At 41.7% G+C, this 21,983-nt stretch overlaps 1 protein-coding gene across 13 annotated transcripts in view; it reads left to right on the top strand.

Moving 5' to 3' along the window:
• Positions 1-21,983, top strand: part of MCC (MCC regulator of Wnt signaling pathway) — a 302,034-nt gene that overhangs the window by 145,589 nt on the left and 134,462 nt on the right. For all 13 annotated transcript variants that reach the window (XR_013378031.1, XR_013378032.1, XR_013378029.1 and 10 more), the window contains exon 2: positions 9,237-9,350. Coding sequence is in view for 4 of the 13 variants with exons in the window: in XM_077895338.1 (XP_077751464.1) it covers positions 9,237-9,350 (114 nt within the window). In the remaining 9 variants the exon portion in view is untranslated. The remainder of the gene's footprint in view (positions 1-9,236; positions 9,351-21,983) is intronic.

Raw genomic sequence — 21,983 nt, 5'->3', positions numbered from 1 at the left:
CTATGATAGTCAATTGCAAAGCATGAGGCATGGTGGTTATGAACCAGGCTCTGGAATTAGGCAGCCCTGGGCTTTCATTCTAGCTCTGCCACTTCCTGGTTTGACAGCATGCTGAGCTCCTAAGCCTCAATTCTGACCTCTCTTTATTTTTAAAATTTTGACCTCTTTAAATTGGGGTTAACAACAATGTATACTTCATACGGCTATGTGAAGAATGATTGAGAAAGTGCATGCTATATGCTTAATATAGCAACTAGCACATAGTAAGTACCCACATTAGGTAATATTATTTCCAGTAAAAATTATGATGTGACTTATTTTTACAGGAGTATATGTTCATGGATGGGGTGGGATTGAGGATCTTCTTCAAAGCTGGGATGGCCAATCTTCAATACCTCCCCTACTTGAGCACCATCTCCCTGACCATTTGTTGAGGCAAAGAAAGAGTGGCTTTAGGTGTGGCTGCCCTCAGGTTTGTACCTGGGCTCTGCTTTGTGATTTGGCACCATAACCTATGTTCAAGCACTCTTGGATGGGATCAGTTTTTATATGGATAATATTCTTGTGCTACCATGTTGAAGAGGACTTAGATGCTGTTTCTTTTCTTTTTTAAAGATTTCATTTATTCATGAGAGACACAGAGAGAGGCGGAGACACAGTCAGAGGGAGAAGCAGGCTCCCTGACATGGGACTTGATCCCAGGTCTCCAGAGTCAGGCCCTGAGCCAAAGGCAGGCTCTAAACTGCTGAGCCACCCAGGGATCCCCCTAGATGCTGTTTCAACAACTAAATTTCGACAGAGGTTTATTTGATTTTGATTTGATTTTAATGATTTTATTTATTTGAGAGAGAGAGAGAGTGAGTGAGTGCAAGCAGGGGAGGAGCAGAGGGAGAGGGAAAAGCAGATTACCCACTGAGCAGGGAGCCCAATGTGGAGCTTGATCCTGGGACTCTGGGATCATGACCTGAGCCAAAGGCAGACACTTAACTTACTGAGTCACCCAGGTGCCCCTCAAGAGAGGTTTAAAAAAGTAACTTGGAGAAATTTCTCAAATAAATTATCAGGAAGGGCACCTGGGTGGCTCAGTGGTTGAGCATCTGCCTTTGGCCCAGGATGTGATCCTGGGGTCCTGTGATTGAGTCTCACATCAGGCTCCCTGCAGGGAGTCTGCTTCTCCCTCTGCCTGTGTCTCTGCCTCTCTCTGGGTCTCTCATGAATAAATAACTTTTTTTTTTAAGATTTATTTATCAGGTAAAATGGAAGACAAAAAGCTGATGCTTTCTGAGTTGATATAGGACAGGAAAAAGTAATTTGCATGCAGTAAGCAATCTTGCAGATGATATTTAATGAGTTTTAAGTTTCCAGGCCATGAACAACCTTTCTTGAAGTTACTACACAGCAGGTGCCCCTAGCTGGAGTTCTAGCAGTAAATAAGAATGTTCCAGTCCTGGAAGCCACTGAACAGACTTAACTGTTTCCATTTGTTTTTTTTTTTTTTTTTTTTTTTTTTTTTTTTTTAACTGTTTCCATTTGGATGGGAACATTACCCTTTTGCCAAGGATGTTGTTCTTGGTGCATCTGAATTGGAGCTTCCGGGATGTGGGGAGTCTTGGTGTTGAAGCTGAATGAGGCTGCTTTCCCATGTATAGATGTCTCCTGTTATTTCCAAGGACAGGACTGGGATATACACACTTATTCACTACTCGGGAGCTTCTGGATTGCTGAATGGAAGAGTGGGAAGTCTTAGGATGCAGAATGAGGAAATCTGGGTTTAATAAGCCTTGCTTCTCTGGGTCCATTTGATTTCTTTACAGTGAGGGAATTGGACGACATATTCTCAATTCCCCCACCAGCGGAAAGATTATGTGTGATTCTGAGTGCTCTTTCAGTTTCTAGGAGAATAATCTTTGCTGATCAATTCTACATATAGTGAAACTTCCTTATATGGTGAGCTTCAGCAGACACTTTCTGGGACTAGTGGGCAAATAAAGTACGCAAAGCCCCAGGTACAGAACTCAAGGTTGGGCCTGGACAGGTGAATATACCAGGAATATGTGCTTATAGGTTTAAAACTAGAAGAATCTTAGAGACCATCTGGTACAAACCATTTTAGAAACATTTAGAAACATAGGAAGTTAAAGAGATTTCCCCCAAATTCACACAGAGCTGAGTTACCAGCCCCCAAGTGTCATCACTGCTGCTAGACGGCTTCCCTGCGACCACCTCCCTGGTCCTCCCATCCGTGGAGATCCTAACCCTGCTTCCCCATGTCCCTGCATACATTTGACCTCTTCCCTCACATCCACCACCCACATATATGCACATGCACAAACATCTGCATCCCACAAGTAAAGGGGAACAGTGGTATTATGAGTTGGAAGTGCCAGCAAGGCACATAGCAGAACTTAGAGCATTGAGTGTCTATGCATGAGCATCTCTTCTACATTTTATCAGTTTTCTGCCTCTGGCTGATTTCTTGCCCCACTCTATGGTTTATGAAATTCTTTTGCCTCAGCACCAGTTCCCATTAAACATTCAGCAGATGTTAATGCAGATGGTAATCTGTTAATAGCAGATGGTAGCTATTAATATTGTGACTTTGGTGATTACTATTGAGTTGTCTGGAGGTCTCAAAATATTCCTAGAGGTTGACATTGGGGTTTGGACACTTGCCTTTCTTCCGCAGGACTCTGCTGCTGATTCAACTTGGTAATATATAGGCAACCATGCAAACCTGTCAAGAGTGTGTGTGTTCAGTAAAGTTTAGTTGTGCTTGTTTCTTGCTCTTTAGTGAAGAAAGCCGTTCACTCAGTGAAAGGAGTTGGCACGCACTATCTACCCATTGTCATCACTCAAACCTAAGCAGAAACTGAGTGTACCTTGAATTTGGAAGGCAGGTGGCTCAGTTAGGACAGAATGGAAATTCCTGTCATTACATGGTGAGAAGGAAAGAGAGGTACCCTGACAGTGACTGACTTACAGGAACACCTTGAGTAGTCAGAGCTAGGAAGAAAGAGAGTAAGCACAGTTTGCCCTGGATGAGCTTACCTCCCACCAACATCGGGAAGGCCAGCTCTGCCGTCACATAATTAATGCCCCATGCTGCCTGTGTCTGGATAGGGATTCTGGCAATGAATTCATTCCACTGTCTTAAGTGTGTCTGCAGAAGCCTTTGGCCCCTTTGAAGATAGTGCTATTATTAAACAGTAGACCAAAGTCCCAGAAAGATGAGTTAAAATGGTGGGTTTAGAATTTGGCAACTTGGATTCAGGCCCTAGTTCCCCTTCACCATCTGTGGTCTTTGGGGAAAGTATTTGTCCCTCAGCAAACGAGGAATCATAGCTTACCTGTAGGCCACAGAGCTGGGGTGTGATGATGACAATCCAGTGGGCAGATGCAGGGGAGAGTGCCATGTGGACTAGACAATGTGGGCATGTGTTTGTTGTTGCCAGTAGTAGCAAGATGGAGAAGCGCCTTATAATCATAAATACCCAGTGATGCTCTGGGGGACTCATTTGAGTCACTGGGCTGCTGGCTTAAAAGGACATCTCAAGTGTGAAGCCCTTTGTCTCATGGCTAAATTGTACTGGGAGAAACATCTATCCATACAGCCCAGGAGCAACCACCAGGAGAGGCTGTCACAAAGGCACTGCTAGTTTCTCACTCAGGCCACTGGCAGCTGGACACCTTATCTGTCTGAGGCTAAGAGAGCCTGTTCTGACAGCCAGTTGAACAGTGAAATATTAGTAGTGTTTCAACCAAAAATAACAACCTTTTTGACAGTTACATAGCAGTTTTCCAGTTGGTTTAGTTTCATTTGGATACACACTGTAAAACAAATGTGAGGCAGGTCTTGAAGCAGCCTGGGGACTTGGTGCCTCATATCCCCAGAGTGATGAGGTAAGTATGGATTTATGTCCTTCATGCACTATACTCACATTTATTTAGGAAGTGTCAAGGTCCCATCCTAACCTTGTTTAGGCCACGGGTAAAAATTTCACAGAGATTAAAGAGCTTTGTCAGCTCCTTAAGTTCAACCGTAGGACTTCAGCAGAATCCAACACAGCAGTGATGGTGCCTCACTTCTGTGCTGATACCCACCAGAAAGTAAGCTGCTCTGAGACATGACTGGCTTACTCACTCATCTGAATGTCCCACCCACTACCTTTGATGGGGCTCAGTCTAAGAAGGTTGTTGACTTGAAATTGAAATTTGTTGACTTAAAACTTGGCTGTAGGGGTGGGAGTGGGAGGGGGGTGGTGGTGCCTGGGTGGCTCAGTGGTTGAGCATCTGCCTTCTGCTTAGGGCATGATCCCAGATCCTGGGATGGATCACAGGAAGCCTGCTTCTCCCTCTGCCTATGTCTCTGCCTCCCTCTCTGTGTGTCTCATGAATAAATAAATAAAATCTTAAAAAAAACTTGCCTGGGAAAGAGAATTAGTTGAATGTTTACCTGGTTCCAGACAACATGCGAGTTATTTTATCAATGCTATCTCATTTGTTTCTGTGGCAGCTTTCTTTAAAAATGATTAAATAAGCTACCTAAAGATAGTTCACCTGAAAGTGGCATAAATAAGATTTGAACTCAGGCTTATCTAATTCTTTGCAAATTAGGATTAGATCAACTTCATTTACCAGAGTACAACGTGATAGTGGCCTATACAGTAGTGTCTGTTTCTTGCTCTTCTGTTACAGAAATCTGGAGTCAGCAGTCCAAAGCTGGTAGGGTAGCTCTACAAACTTGCCAGGGGCTCAGGCAACTTTCAGCTCTTTAGAGTGTAGACCACATGTTTATGAAGGAGGGTGGCTGCTTGAGCTCTATCCATCACATTAATGAATCAAGTAGCAAGGATGGAAGAAGAGAGTATGGTTGCTCACAAGGATTTTTTTTCTAGAACTCCCACATAATATTTCTACTTGGGTCTCATCAGCCAGAACGTTGTCACATGGCTACACCTAGATCCACCTTAAGGGAGGGAAGGAGAGCTAGGAACTGGGACGATTTAGCTGAGCAGCAATATGACTAGCTAAAACTTGGGGTCTTGTTGTGGAACACAAAGATAAGCACGAGTTGAAGAGGATGCTGGCACAAACTTGAAACATCATTATATACTTGTTCTCTTTGGTTAGTGAAACATCTTCTTTGAATGGTTCTTTATGGGTCATTGTCTGAAGCTCTGACTTGTTAGAGGCCATTTCTAAAGCCAGAAAACAAGAGATTTCAAAAAATGCTATACATGTTATTTTCCTATTAATAGATATTTAATAATTTTGGTTGCTTCCATAAATTTGTCTTTCCAGGATTTAAGCTCACAGTTAATCGTTTTAAAAATTACCCTCAAAGACCTCTATGCTTCTTATTTTTTAATCCTTGCCTTGACAGGGCACAGGTTGTGTCATAATACTTGTAGCATTGCTCTCAAACTCCCCAGCCTTTGAATTTGCAGGGAGACCAGCAGAATCGGGGATGCAGCAAGAACCCTTTACAGTTTTTATGTGACAGCCCTACATGTACAGAAAATATAGTCACAACTAACTCTTTAATACAAAGCCTCTTTGAAACGAACTAGGGGTGGTGGAAGGGGAAGTGGGCGGGGGGTGGGGGTGACTGGGTGAGCACTTGACTGAGTGGCACTGAGGTGGGCACTTGACGGGATGAGCACTGGGTGTTATTCTATATGTTGGCAAATTGAACACCAATAAAAAATAAATTTATAAAAAAAATACAAAGCCTCTTTAAAAAAAAACAAACTTCAGGGACGCCTGGATGGCTCAGTGGCTAAGCGCCTGCCTTTGGCTCAGGATGTGACCCCAGAGTCTCAGGATCGAGTCCTGCATCAGGCTCCCCACATGGAACCTGCATCTTCCTCTGCCTGTGTCTTTGCCTCTCTCTCCCTGTCTCTCATGAATAAACAAATAAAATCTTTAGTACACTTATAAGTATTGTTTTAAACAAAAAATTTTAAAAATAACTTACCCCACACATCCCTCAAGAAGTTTGAAACCATCCAGAGGCCACCACTAAAATGTTAGAATTCTTTCTTTCTGGTTTAGTTTTCTGTTATGTTTTTCTTTTACAATCAGAGGGAAATATTTTAAGTAAAATTTTCATTCACATAAAAAATTGAGAATTACTGTCATATACAACATCATATAGTGAGGAAAGGGCACTGGTGGTTTTGGTGCTAGTGCTGAGCTACCCATGGGACCCTGAGTGAGCAAGTCAATCTCTGGGTTTCAGGTTCTGATCTGCAAATGTGGAATGGGAGATGTCAAGTACCCAAGGCCCTTTCTCCACTCAAATAACCATGATTATGACCCATAAGAGAGTCTACACAACTTATGTGGCATCTGTAGTTTCTTAATTTGGAGTTTGTGGAAAGATTCCAGAATGTGTTATCACCATAATTAGGTGAAATACATGCATAAACTCCAAAGCTCTACTCTTCTCTAGGAGAAGGGTTCATCACCTGCATGGATGCTTAAAGGATTTGTAACATAAAGAAAGTGAAGAAAAACTGGTCTATTCTTATTTTCTGGGATCCCTGGGTGGCGCAGCGGTTTGGCGCCTGCCTTTGGCCCAGGGCGCGATCCTGGAGACCCGGGATCGAATCCCACGTCGGGCTCCCGGTGCATGGAGCCTGCTTGTGTCTCTGCCTCTCTCTCTCTCTCTCTCTTTCTCTCTGTGTGTGTGACTATCATAAATTTAAAAAAAATAAAAAAATAAAAAAAATAAAAAAGTGAAATATTCTTATTTTCTGGATAAGCATCTTCCATCCAGGAAAGCGAAAAGACCTGCCCCAAATGCACATCCTGTGGATCTTCCTGGCCATCTGGAAGGGCCAGTGGTATTCTCTGTTCCAAAATGGGTACTCTCCCTGGTAGGGTTACCCATCTTGGACTCTCTCTCAGCCATCTACTATGATGGAAATAACTACTCTCTGTGTCTCCTCATCTAGCCCAGTTTTATGAAGTTAGTGTGAAGTTTAGAACTTCCTCTGTCAGTTTTGTCTTCCTAATTCTCCCCCAGATCCTCCCCCAACCCTCCAGAAGTAGGTGGAGATGTAGGAGAGAGGAAGCATATCTGGGCTCATACAGTTGGGATCATAGTTTCTACTCCTATATTTCTTAAAGAACATTTCAACCCTATATGTACTTTATCCTTTTTGCCAGAGGAGAGGTGGTGAAACCTCTCTCAGGACTTGACATAATGTGTAACATCACTGTGTATGATGCTGAAGGAAAATCCTCAGATGGACAGTTCAGAGGCGGAGGGGGCAACCCAGCTATCTAAGGAGGGAGTGAATCTGTGTCCCTCTCCACCATCCTGGAAAGCAGAACAGCCTCAAAAAGATTGTACAATGGAAACACTGTGGTATTTGTGCTGAGAATTCATCATACATAACCTCGTATCTGAAACCCAAAGTGACCTTTTCTGAGCAACCCTACCCCGACATGAAAAGGCAAATACCGCCAGATTGCCTGACATTTCCTTTTTTAAATTTCAGGCATTCCTGATTTCAAATCAGCTATTGATCTGTTGGTTTGCAGCCCTGATGCAATTAGGCAAAGTCACATTCACTGCTGCTATAGTCTAACCTAAACAACTGCCAGACCCTGCCCTGTATCTCCTCCTGGCCTACCCACCCCTCACACCCCAACAAAACCTACTGGCCCACATGCAGTTGCAGAAAAGCATTTTCTAAACTTCAAATTAAAATCTTCAAAGTGGAACTATGTACTGTCGTACCATGTCCATCTTTAAAGATCACGTTTATTTGCTCGCTTCTTACTTCAAATCCCTGTTGGCAGAAGCTACTTAAAGCCTGTAAGGAGGGAGGGTTTGTTCTGATTCTCATCACTCACCCAAATGGGAGTGTGGAATCCGGCCAGGGAGTGGTCTGCACTTCCCCTGGAACTGGCAGTGAAGACGGATGAGTAGTGACTCAGAGGCCAAAGAAGGTTGAAGGGTGCTTCTCTGGGACCTGCGTGTTGAACACATCTTAAACAGAGCCCCACCTATGGGCCTGAAAAGCACAAAAGGCACGTGCGGAGGCTGTTGATGCTTCTGAAGCTCAGTGTTTAGGGCTCGGATGTGGAATACATTGAGATCCTGGAAGTGCAGGGTACCCCCTTGTTAATGTGTTGAAGAACATTCCTTGAAGCTCCAGTTAACCTGAGGGAGTTGGCTGGTGAAAGAGATCTGGAGGAATTCTTGGTGTGTCTTTTCCTAGCATCATTTATCAGAGTTCTGGTTCTGTCCTACGAGCAGGCCTGCTAGCCCAGAAACAGCATCTGGTCAATCTCGTCCATCTGGGGGACAAGGAAAGATGAGCTGGCAAGGAAATAAAAGACCAACTTTAAGGGGAGACCATCTGAAAAAAATGAGCTCTCCCAGTTTTTCTTTTTCTTTTTTTTAAAGATTTATTTATTTATTTATGATAGAGAGAGAGAAAGAGAGAGAGAGGCAGAGGCACAGGAGGAGGGAGAAGCAGGCTCCATGCACCGGGAGCCCGACGTGGGACTCAATCCCGGGACTCCAGGATTGCGCCCTGGGCCGAAGGCAGGCGCCAAACCGCTGAGCCACTCAGGGATCCCCCTCTCCCAGTTTTTCTTACTCCTTGGTCCCAGGTTGTGTCTGTACATGTGACAGAATTGCCCTATTCAACTTCCATATTTTCCAAAGGTAAAAACTAATCTGATTCTCCCTTTTTCTTGCTGCTTGGGTGGACAATAAGGCAACCCCACACCAACAATTAATCTCATTCTTGCTGAGTAACTCAAGTGAGGAGCTTTGCTCTCTATCCTGATTTGACCACCAAAATAGGGTTTCACTGCCCACACATAAGATTTCTCCATTACAGGGGGATCCCTGGGTGGCTCAGCAGTTCGGCGCCTGCCTTTGGCCCAGGGCGTGATCCTGGAGTCCCGGGATCGAGTCCTGCATCCGGCTCCCGGCATGGAGCCTGCTTCTACCTCTGCCTGTGTCTCTGCCTCTCTCTCTCTCTGTGTGTCTGTCATAAATAAATAAATCTTCACACACAAAAAAAGATTTCTCCATTACATTTATGGTGACCATATAACCTGGCTTCTTGTAAGACACCTGATTTAATAGCACCCATTAGAGATGAGGCATTTTTAAAAAATATGATCATGCTAATTACTGGGAATGAAGGGAAGGAATGAATTTCTGCCAAATGATCTAACCTTGTGCTCCTTTCTTTCTGTTACCACAGCTCCACTTGGCAGCCCTGGCATCACTCAAGGGAGATATAGTGGAGCTTAATAAACGTCTGCAGCAAACAGAGCGGGAACGAGACCTTCTGGAAAAGAAATTAGCCAAGGCACAGGTAAGGGATCTAGAATTTTTTTTTAAACTTTTGTGTTCCTTAAGATAAAACATAGATATAGGAATTCCCACAAATCAGGTTACAGTGTAATGAGCAAGCATTCTCATAACCACTGTCCAGGGCAAGAAGCAGAACTTGCCAGTCATCCCAGAAGTCCCTGCTTATGTCCTGTCTTGGTCGCACTCTCTCTCCCACCAAGGTGACCACCATGACTTTTATAGTCCTATTGCCTGTTTCTTTACACTTTATCACTGACATTTATATGTTGCTAGACAGTGAAACTTAGTCTTGCCCATCTAAAAACTATGGGTTAAAAACTAACTAACTAACTAACTAACTAACTAACTAAATAAATAAATAAATAAATAAAATAAAAACTATGGGTTTCCTTTGAATCTCTTAATTTATAGGTTTTGCTTCCTTTCTTTGTTTGCTTTTTAATTAATCTGTTAGAAACATGGCTATTTGACCTGTGGAATTCCCTACAGTCTGGATGTTGCTGATTACAGTCACTGTACAGTTCACCACATTCCTCCATCCCCTGTATTTCCTGCAAGATGGCAGATGGACCCAGAGCCTCAGTCAAATTCAAGTCTGGTCCATTTGGCAAGACTGTAGAGGCCATTTGTTTTTCCACTGGGAGGTACATAATGTCTGGCTGTCTCATTTTTTGTGATGCTAATAGCTGTTGATACTCAGTACCTATATTCATTGATTTGTTAGGACTTTAAAAATCATGATATTTCAGTTCTACCATTTCTCATTAATTGGAATGCTTTTATAGAGACATCTCCCATGATCTATGATTTGTTGAAACAATGGTTCATAGAGGAAAAGCAGAATTCTCCATCTTTCATCTATTAACATTTTTCAAGAAAAAAACCTAGTATCCTCTGAAAGTGCCCAATAATTTTTAAAAATATTATGAAATTATATATTTAAACATATTTGGGTTTCATTCCACTATTAATTATTTCCCTTACAGAAACTCAAATTATATTATCTTTGGCCAGTATGTGCCTCTTTAGGTTGGCTCCTGAGTCTTTTGACAGGAGCCTAGTGATTATTTCAGATTCAACTGTACATTTTTTGCCCCAAATCTAGTAGTAACCATTCTCTGAGTAGCTCTTATTTCTCTCAGTAAAAAAATGTATTTCAAGATCACAGTCTGGGTGCTGAGAATGCTTAATGCTCCTAGATTGGTCATTGTTTTCAGGCCTCTTTTATAGATGTAGCCAGGACATTCTTTACCTCCTTATTTATCTATATATATTTTTTTATTTTTTTTAAATTTTTATTTATTTATGATAGTCACAGAGAGAGAGAGAGAGGCAGAGACACAGGCAGAGGGAGAAGCAGGCTCCATGCACCGGGAGCCCGATGTGGGATTCGATCCCGGGTCTCCAGGATCATGTCCTGGGCCAAAGGCAGGCGCCAAACCGCTGCGCCACCCAGGGATCCCGATCTATATATATTATGTACATGTAACTATTAAGATAAAATACCTTAGGAGTTCATACTAATAGCCCCAATTTAAATTCAGACTACAGGATACTTTTTACTTAGCTTCTTCTATATTTTATCTGTTTCTCCTTTCTTTCATACTGAGAGTCCTGGCTCTTGAGGTTACAGAGGAAGATTGGATTAGAATATTCTGTAATTACTTACTTGGATCATTCCATATTATGTACAGTTTTAGAATAATATTACTACTGCCAACAAATATAGTTCCTGAGAAGAATGTAATTTTTTGTGGTTGATGCATTATACTCCTCCAGTTTTTTTGCAGTTGTCCTGTATCCACCTGCCTGACCACATGGCCATTGAAACTCACTCTCTCCCTTTCTGGTCCTCATTTAGACTTCTATAAGGAACTATATATTTAGTGTTTCATGGTCCTTATCTCAATGTTCCTCCATTTGTTTGTTTATTGTGTGAAGTTATTTTCTAGTAGATTCTTCAAGGAGGACTCAGAATAATCTTCACTAAGTTCTTGCTCATTAATAACGGTGTGTCTGTTATTTGCACTTCATACTTGAAGGCCATTTTTGCTGGATAGAAAACCCTTGGCCCATCTTGTCTTGACTTGAATACATTTCCTTAATCTCTTTTGGCATAGAATGTTGCTCTTAAAGAGTGATAATACAGCTTTCTTTGCCTCATAAGACACTTAACAATAGATGTCCATGGCATATTGTCTTTCTTTTTTCTTTTCTTTTTTCTTTTTTTTCTTTTTTCTTTTCTTTTCTTTTCTTTTCTTTTCTTTTCTTTTCTTCTCTTCTCTTCTCTTCTCTTCTCTTTTCCTTTTTTCTTTTCTTTTCTCCTTTCTTTTTTCTTTCTCTTCCTCACTGTCTCTTTCTTTCTTTCTTTCTTGTCCAGTAATTTTACCAGAGTAAATATTTAAAAAAGATTTTGTTTTTAAGTAATTTCTACACCCAGCCTGGGGCTGAAACTCACAACTCCAAGATTAAGAGTCATGCACTCCACCAACTGAGCTGGCCAGGTGCCCCTAATAGAGTAACTCTAAATGTGTCATTCTGGTTTGATATTCTCAGGTTTGTTGTGTATTATTTTGATTATCTCTTTTAATCTTTTAATTTCAGGGAAGTTTTAAAAAAATTATGGTTTTTGAAAATATATATATTCTTTATTTGAGAGAGAAAGAGAGAGCATGAACAAGGGGATGGGCAAAGAGAAGAGAGGGAGAAGCAGACTCCCTGCTGAGCAGGGAGCCTGATGTGAGGCTTGATCCAAGGACCCCAGGATCATGACCTGAGCCAAAGGCAGTTGCTTAACTGCCTGAGCCACCCAGGCAACCTGCAAAATTATAGTGTTAATTGTTTTAATAATAAATTTATTTTTTATTGGTGTTCAATTTGCCAATATACAGAATAACACCCAGTGCTCATCCCGTCAAGTGCCCCCCTCAGTGCCCGCCACCCAGTCACCCCCAACCCCTGCCCTCCTCCCCTTCCACCACCCCTAGTTCGTTTCCCAGAGTTAGGAGTCTCTCATGTTCTGTCTCCCTTTCTGATATTTCCCACCCATTTCTTCTCCCTTCCCCTCTATTCCCTTTCTCATGTGGAAATCAAAACCACGATGAAATACCACCTCACACCAGTGAGAATGGGGAAAATTAACAAGGCAGGAAACCACAAATGTTGAAGAGGATACGGAGAAAAGGGAACACTCTTACACTGTTGGTGGGAATGTGAACTGGTGCAGCCACTCTGGAAAACTGTGCGGAGGTTCCTCAAAGAGTTAAAAATAGACCTGCCCTACGACCCAGCAATTGCACTGCTGGGGATTTCCCTGATGGCAAGTGATGCAGAGAATTTTCTCAAGTGCCTGTTGGCCATGTCTATATCTTCCTCTGTGAGATTTCTGTTCATGTCTTTTGCCCATTTCATGATTGGATTGTTTGTTTCTTTGGTGTTGAGTTTAATAAGTTCTTTATAGATCTTGGAAACTAGCCCTTTATCTGATACGTCATTTGCAAATATCTTCTCCCATTCTGTAGGTTGTCTTTTAGTTTTGTTGACTGTATCCTTTGCTGTGCAGAAGCTTCTTATCTTGATGAAGTCCCAATAGTTCATTTTTGCTTTTGTTTCTTTTGCCTTCGTGGATGTATCTTGCAAGAAGTTACTGTGGCCGAGTTCAAAAAGGGTGTTGCCTGTGTTTTCCTCTAGGAGTTTGATGGAATCTTGTCTCACATTTAGATCTTTCATCCATTTTGAGTTTATCTTCGTGTATGGTACAAGAGAGTGGTCTAGTTTCATTCTTCTGCATGTGGCTGTCCAATTTTCCCAGCACCATTTATTGAAGAGACTGTCTTTTTTCCAGTGGATAGTCTTTCCTCCTTTATCAAATATTAGTTGACCATAAAGTTGAGGGTCCACTTGTGGATTCTCTATTCTGTTCCATTGATCTATGTGTCTGTTTTTGTGCAATACCACAGTGTCTTGATGACCACAGCTTTGTAGTACAACTTGAAATCTGGCATTGTGATGCCCCCAGCTATGGTTTTCTTTTTTAAAATTCCCCTGGCTATTTGGGGTCTTTTCTGATTCCACACAAATCTTAAAATAATTTGTTCCAACTCTCTGAACAAAGTCCATGGTATTCTGATAGGGATTGCATTAAACATGTAAATTGCCCTGGGTAACATTGACATTTTCACAATATTAATTCTGCCAATCCATGAGCATGGAATATTTTTCCATCTCTTTGTGTCTTCCTCAATTTCTTTCAGAAGTGTTCTATAGTTTTTAGGGTATAGATCCTTCACCTCTTTAGGTAGGTTTATTCCTAGGTGTCTTATGCTTTTGGGTGCAATTGTAAGTGGGATTGACTCCTTAATTTCTCTTTCTTCAGTCTCATTGTTAGTGTATAGAAATGCCACTGATTCTGGGCATTGATTTTGTATCCTGCCACACTGCCGAATTGCTGTATGAGTTCTAGCAATCTTGGGGTGGAGTCTTTTGGGTTTTCTATGTAGAGTATCATGTCATCGGTGAAGAGGGAGAGTTTGACTTCTTCTTTGCCAATTTGAATGCCTTTAATGTCTTTTTGTTGTCTGATTGCTGAGGCTAGGACGTCCAGTACTTTGTTGAATAGCAGTGGTGAGAGTAGACATCCCTGTCTTGTTCCTGATCTTAGGGGAAAGGCTCCCAGTGTTTGCCCATTGAGAATAATATTTGCTGTGGGTTTTTCGTAGATGGCTTTTAAGATATTGAGGAATGTTCCCTCTATCCCTACCCTCTGAAGAGTTTTGATCAGGAATGGATGCTGTATTTTGTCAAATGCTTTCTCTGCATCTAATGAGAGGATCATATGGTTCTTGGTTTTTCTCTTGCTGATATGATGAATCACATTGATTTTTTTACGAGTGTTGAACCGGCCTTGTGTCCCGGGAATAAATCCTACTTGGTCATGGTGAATAATTTTCTTAATGTACTGTTGGATTCTATTGGCTAGTATCTTGTTGATAATTTTTGCATCCATGTTCATCAGGGATATTGGTTTATAATTCTCCTTTTTGGTGGGGTCTTGTCTGGTTTTGGAATTAAGGTGATGCTGACCTCATAGAATGAATTTGGAAGTACTCCATCTCTTTCTATCTTTCCGAACAGCTTTAGTAGAATAGGTATGATTTCTTCTTTCAGTGTTTGACAGAATTCCCCAGGGAAGCCATCTGGCCCTGGACTTTTGTGTCTTGGGAGGTTTTTGATGACTGCTTCAATTTCCTCCCTGGTTATTGGCCTGTTCAGGTTTTCTGTTTCTTCCTGATCCAGTTTTGGTAATTTGTGGCTTTCCAGAAATGCGTCCATTTCCTCTAGATTGCCTAACTTATTGGCGTATAGCTGTTCATAATATGTTTTTAAAATCGTTTGTCTTTCCTTGGTGTTGGTAGTGATCTCTCCTTTCTCATTCATGATTTTATTGAGTCTTCTCTCTCTTATTTTTAATAAGGCTGGCTAATGGTTTATCTATCTTATTAATTCTTTCAAAGAACCAACTCCTGGTTTGTTGATCTGTTCCACAGTTCTTCTGGTCTCAATTTCATTCAGTTCTGCTCGAATCTTTATTAACTCTCTTCTTCTGCTGGGTGTAGGATCTATTTGCTGTTTTTTCTCTAGGTCCTTTAGGCGTAAGGTTAGCTTTTGTATTTGAGTTCTTTCCAGTTTTTGGATGGATGCTTGTATTGCGATGTATTTCCCCCTTAGGACTGCTTTTGCTGTATCCCAAAGATTTTGTACGGTTGTATCTTCATTCTCATTAGTTTCCTTGAATCTTTTTAATTCTTCCTTAATTTCCTGGTTGACCCTTTCTTCTTTTAGCAAGATGGTCCTTAACCTCCACGTGTTTGAAGTCCTTCCAAACTTCTTGTTGTGATTTAGTTCTAGTTTCAAGGAATTATGGTCTGAGATTATGCAAGGGACGATCCCAAACTTTTGGTATCGGTTAAGACCTGATTTGTGACCCAGTATGTGGTCTGTTCTGGAGAAAGTTCCATGTGCACTTGAGAAGAATGTGTATTCAGTTGAGTTTGGATGTAAAGTTCTGTAGATATCTGTGAAATCCATCTGGTCCAGTGTATCATTTAAAGCTCTCGTTTCTTTGGAGATATTGTGTTTAGAAGACCTATTGAGTGTAGAAAGAGCTAGATTGAAGTCACCAAGTATAAGTGTATTATTATCTAAGTATGTCTTCACTTTGGTTATTAATTGATTGATATATTTGGCAGCTCCCACATTCGGGGCATATATATTGAGGATTGTTAAGTCCTTTTGTTGGATAGATCCTTTAAGTATGATATAGTGTCCCTCTTCATCTCTCACTATAGTCTTCGGGGTAAATTTTAGTTTCTCTGATATAAGGATGGCTACCCCTGCTTTCTTTTGAGAACCGTTCGAATGGTAAATGGTTCTCCAACCTTTTATTTTCAGGCTGTAGGTGTCCTTCTGTCTAAAATGAGTCTCTTGTAGACAGCAAATAGATGGGTCCTGCTTTTTTATCCAGTCTGAAACCCTGCGCCTTTTGATGGGGTCATTAAGCCCGTTCACGTTCAGAGTTACTATTGAGAGATATGAGTTTAGTGTCACCATGATATCTATTCAGTCCTTGTTTTTGTGGACTGTTCCACTGAACTTCTTCTTAAAGGGGAATTTTAAGAGTCCCCCTTAAAATTTCTTGCAGAGCTGGTTTGGAGGTCACATATTCTTTCAGTTCCTGCCTGTCTTGGAAGCTCTTTATCTCTCCTTCCATTTTGAATGAGAGTCTTGCTGGATAAAGTATTCTTGGTTTCATGTTCTTCTCATTTAGGACCCTGATTATATCCTGCCAGCCCTTTCTGGCCTGCCAGGTCTCTCTGGAGAGGTCTGCTGTTACCCTAATACTCCTCCCCATAAAAGTCAGGGATTTCTTGTCTCTTGCTGCTTTAAGGATCTTCTCTTTATCTTTGGAATTTGCAAGCTTAACTATTAAATGTCGAGGTGTTGAACGGTTTTTTTTTTTTTTTATTTTAGGGGGGGATCTCTCTATTTCCTGGATCTGAATGCCTGTTTCCCTTCCCAGATTAGGAAAGTTTTGTTTTGTTTTGTTTTTTAATAATAAATTTATTTTTTATTGGTGTTCAATTTGCATTGGTGAGCAATTTGGTGTTATAGAGAATAACACCCAGTGCTCATCCCGTCAGGTGCCCCCCTCAGTGCCCGTCATCCATTCACCCCCACCCCCTGCCCTCCTCCCCATCCACCACCCCCAGTTCGTTTCCCAGAGTTAGAAGTCTTTATGTTCTGTCTCCCTTTCTGATCTTTCCTACCCATTTCTTCTCCATTCCCTTCTATTCCCTTTCACTATTATTTATATACCCCAAATAAATGAGAACATACAATGTTTGTCCTTCTCTGATGATTAGGAAAGTTTTCAGCTATGATTTGTTCAAATACATATTCTGGCCCTCTGTCCCTTTCGGCGCCCTTGGGAACCCCAATTAAACGTAGGTTTTTCTTCCTCAGGCTGTCATTTATTTCCCTTAATCTATCCTCATGGTCTTTTAATTGTCTCTTTTTTCCCCAGTTTCCCTCTTTGCCATCAACTTGTCTTCTATGTCACTCACTCGTTCTTCCACCTCATTCACCCTCGTCATTAGGACTTCTAGTTTGGATTGCATCCCATTCAATTGATTTTTAATTTCTGCCTGATTAGCTCTAAATTCTGCAGTCATGAAGTCTCTTGAGTCCTTTATGCTTTTTTCTGGAGCCACCAGTAGCTTTATAATAGTGCTTCTGAATTGGCTTTCTGACATTGAATTGTAATCCAGATTTTGTAACTCTGTGGGAGAGAGGACTGTTTCTGATTCTTTCTTTTGAGGTGAGGTTTTCCTTCTAGTCATTTTGCTCAGTGCAGAGTGGCCAAAAGCAAGTTGTATTGGGAAAAGGAGAAAAAGAGAGGAGAGAAAGAAAAAAGAAAAGAGAAAAAAAAAAAGGAAGAAAAAGAAAGGAAAAAAGGGTGGGGAAAGCTAACAGAAATCAAAAAGCAAAAAAAAAAAAACAAAAAAAAAAAAAACAAAAAACAAAACCACGGGGCAGTATCTTCTGATTCTGTGTACTTTAAGTCCCTTGACTTCCCCTGGAACTTGTCCATCTAGCTGGTCTTCTGGGGGAGGGGCCTGTTGTGCTGATTTTCAGGTGTTAGCACTTGGGGGAGCTGCTCTGCCCCCCGCCTAGTGCAGGGCTCAATGGGGGTTGTTTACCCCGTGAGGCCCCAGGAGGAACAGCCCCAGTGGCGGGGCCAGCTCTGGAGCCCTGGAGTCAGCCCCCCCAGTAACTACGGAGCTCTCTGTCTGCAGGGCCTGGAGGCTCCGGGGCGGGGCCGCTGATGTGCTCAGCTCGGGGCAGGAGCGTCCTCGCTGTCCTGGGCCCTCCCGGCCTCTGCCTGTCCCGGGGGAGGCCCGATCCTGGGCTGTGTCCCGGCGCCCTGTGCTCCGGGGCCTGCGCTGTTGGATTCGCGCTCCTGGTGGCGCAGCCCCCTCCGTGGAGCCGCCGCCCGAGCCCCCCCCCCGAGCTGCTCCGGGTCCCGCCGTGCGCGCTGCAGCCCTTGGGGAGCTCGGCGCACTCTCCCGGGGCGCAGTTCCTCTGTTACTGTACCAGGGAGCCCGAGGGCATCCCCGTCCTCCTGGGGTCCTGCTCCAACTCCCTGCGAGCCCTTTTCCGCCCCGGAAGGTTGGTGCAGCTCCTGCTTCTCCGGGACGGGGCCTTTTGTTCATCCACCCCCCCCCCCCCCCCCCCCCCCCGTCTTCCTACCTTGATAGAAGCAGGAACTCTTCTCACTGTAGCATTCCAGCTGTTCTCTCTTTAAATCTCAGGCCGAATTCGTAGATTTTCAGGGTGATTCGAAGGTTATCTAGGTAATTTGGTGGGGACAGGGGACTTGGGGACCCTACTCTTCCGCCGTCTTGCCCCTCCTCCAATTACAGTGTTTAATATTCTCTTGCTTTGATTTGTTTTTCCTCAAGGATGCTTATTATTTATATATTACATCTTCTTTGCCTGTTTTCAATATCTCAATATTCACATCTGTCTCTCCCTTTTTACTTGGTTTTTCCTGTTGTCCATCTTCTGTTTCTTTTGGGGCATTATATGTTGTGTATATTCCTTCTCATGTGCCTTCTAGTTGATTCTATTCCTGAAATGCATTTTTATTTTATTTCTAATTTTTTCCTATGTTCTGTTACTTTGTGAGTTTTCCTAAATCCTAATTATATTCTTTCATGTTTTAATTTTATTTCCTTAAAGTCTTTTAGCTCATTTTGAAACAGTAGGCTATTGTTTGGGCTTTTTTTGCAGAGGGATGTTCTGTTTTATGGCATGCTTTCATGGAATATAGGAATGTTATTCTGGTCTTTTTTTCTTCCTTCTTATAACTTCTTATGGAACTTGACCTCAGTACTTCCCCATTTTTCATTTTTATGTGAAAAAAATAGTCTCCTTGAACTTTTAAGAGGCAGGGTTTAAAATGGCTTTATAAGTTCATAAAGTTTCATCTTCTGTTGTTTTCATTTCTTCAAAAATATGGCAGCCTGCTTTCTGACACTTCCTGGCTCTGTTCCCCTCACCTATTTCTATCTGGATCTATTCCTTCCTTTGTCCCTGTTCCCCCATCCTGTTCAATCTTGATCCCACTGTTAGTAGTTTTTCTTCCTGGAAGCAAGTCCTGGGGCCAGTCTTGAAAGTTCTCAGGAACTAGCTCTTTAGCTTTTTCAGATCTTACTTTGGGCCCCTTCTTCATTTCCTTTCAGCTCAAGCAAAATCCCTCCTAATGTTACCCACTCTTTTCCAATTGGACCTCCTCACTTACCTGTGTATACTGACGGCTTATGTTGGAGTTTTCTAGTCCTCGAGTCCACCAACCTTGCTGCTTCCCAATGCCTCTGACACTCAGACACCTTTTTAGGCTTGTGGATGGTGTAGGTTTGTCCTTACTTGCTTATATTTTCTTGTTCAACGGGATACCTTGTCTCCAAGCATTTGGTTCTGCTGTGTAGGTGCTCTATTTTTATGCAGGAATTCAGAGAGATCTAAAAACCAGGCTGTCAACAGTCCTCAGTCTAGATGACCTGTGGAAACTTTTGAAAACTCATGTCTCATAATTGTAGATTGTTTGAGTAGGGAAGAAAGACCCTTTATGCTTGAGATCGTCCACTCCCACATTTGTCAGACATCCCAGAGAGGTTAACTTGCTTACCCAAGATAAAATGAATGAAAAAAAAAAAAAAAAAAAAGATAAAATGAATGAATAGCTTAGCACCAAAGCCAAGACAAGGTCCCCAGTGTTCTTTCCTCATATAGGATGTTATATAGATGAAAATTTTCAGTTTTTATTTGGATGAAAACCTACAATATTTTCCTTCTAATTATAAAAGTAAAAATGTGATAGGAAAAGCTGGAAAGACAGCAATATGATGTTTCAATAGTGGGCACCAGTCAATTAGAACATTTTTTAATGTTTTTTTTTTGTTTCATAAGATTTTTTTGAGAAAGTTATTATTTTTGTATTAAAGAAGAATATAAAATAGCATTAAGTGACTGTGTTTTCTAATTTACAACCATCCAAAGTCAACCATTGTTTATAGTTCTTATCAGTGAAAATTTTAAGAGAAAAGAAATTGTGAAAGTTCTTAACTAGAAGTTGGCATGTACTGCAGTCGGATTTTTAAAAGATAACCAGGAGGGTATTTACTAAAATTTAAGCCTACAAAGAGCAACTTATACAGAGGGTGATAGAGGAGAATATAAAACATTTTCTGTGCTATGTCAAGGATTGAGTCAGCTCCCTTTTAACTTCCTTATGGTCAAGACATTCTTTTATTTTAAAGATTTTATTTATTTACTCATGAGAGACAGAGACAGAGAGGCAGAGATATAGGCAGAGGGAGAAACAGTCTCCCCATGTGGAGCCCGATGTGGGACTTGATTCCAGGACCCCAGGATCACGACCTGAGCCAAAGGCAGACGCTCAACCACTGAGCCACCCAGGAGTCCCTGGTCAAGACATTCTTATGTAATAGTTTTTGGTGGCTCTTTACATCATAGTGCCATTAATTGACTCTATACTGTTTGCATTCTTATGCTATGTATACTTAAAAATTACTCTCTGTTTCTTTCATGGAGATGTCTTTCCAATTCAGATACTAGGACCCAAGAAAGAGAACATGAAAAAAAGGTCAGACTCGCCTGTCTCATACCTGTTATAAAGATGAGATTTGGGATGCCTGCGTGACTCAGTGGTTGAGCGCCTGCCTTCGGCCCAGGGCATGATCCTGGAGTCCCGGGATTGAGTCCCACATCGAGCTTCCTGCATGGAGCCTGCTTCTCTCTCTGTGTGTGTCTCTGCCTCTCTCTCTCTCTGTCTCGAATGAATGAATGAATGAATGAATGAATGAATGAATGAATAAACAAATAAATAAATAAAATAAAGATGAGATTTATGCAAGAAAAGAACAATGAAATGGTAGTGCCATGCTTCCTGGGCCATATGCCTTGGTGAGTGATTCATGTTTGAGGCTTGACCAGATTGTGGAAGAGCAAGTTCAAGTGTAAATTTATGCTCGGTGGCTTTAGTAGGTTTTACCAGTTCTAAAAATTACGGAGCTATGATTAAAGTAAAATGTAAAAGATGGCTGTATTCATCAGAAATAATCAAAAAGCGCTTCAACATCTACTGAGTAATTATTGATGGTGACACTGGAACTAGTTGAATAAAAAAAAGGTTCATTAAAAAAAAAAAAAAAGGTTCATTACACATGGTCATAAGGTCAACCTACCAGTAGAGTTTTAAGAATAGTCATGGGAAGGGGGTGGTGAGTGCCTGTATCACTCAGTTAAGCATCTGCCTTTGGCTCAGGTCATGATCCCAAGGTCCTGAGATCAAGTTCTGCATTGGGCTCTCTGCTCAGTGGGGAGCCTACTTATCCCTCTCTGTCTGCCACTCCCCCTGCTTATATTCTCTCACTCACTTTCTCTCTCTCAAATAAAAAAATAAAATCTTAAAAAAAAAATAGTAATGGGAAGGGGAAAACTGAGTAAAGGAGCTGAGATCATTGTGAAGGAGAAGGCAAAGTGTTTCTGTGTTCATTTTCTATTGTAGTGTGAGAAGTTACCACAAAATCACTGGCTTACAACAATACACATTTATTAACTCAGCTTCTGTGCATCAGGAACTCGGATGTGGCTTAACTGGGTTTTCTGTATGTTTGCAATCAAGGTGTTGGCCAGAGCTCAATGTTCATCTGAAGGCTCAACTAGGGAAGAGTCCACTCACCCATGTCTGTGGCAGAATTTATTTCTTTGTGGTTGCAGGCTTCATGACAATTTGCTTTTTCAAAGCCATCAATGCAGAGAAAGATTCTGGGATAAGTCTGCTGATAAGACAGAGTCTCAATGTCATGGAGGTGATATCCCATCACCTTTTTCACATTGTATTAGTTAGAAGCTGGTCATAGGTCCCATCCAGGCTCATTGAGGGTCCCAAACAAAGGAGATACAGGGATCATTGGGGCATTTTGGAGGTTGTTCATTACAGCTTCCTGAGGGATTTGATTAACAGCAGCCCTGTTAGCTTATACCAGTG

The sequence above is a fragment of the Canis aureus genome, chromosome 4, assembly GCF_053574225.1.
Source record: "Canis aureus isolate CA01 chromosome 4, VMU_Caureus_v.1.0, whole genome shotgun sequence".
NCBI lineage: Eukaryota > Metazoa > Chordata > Mammalia > Carnivora > Canidae > Canis > Canis aureus.
This window is presented reverse-complemented; position numbering and strand designations above follow the sequence as displayed.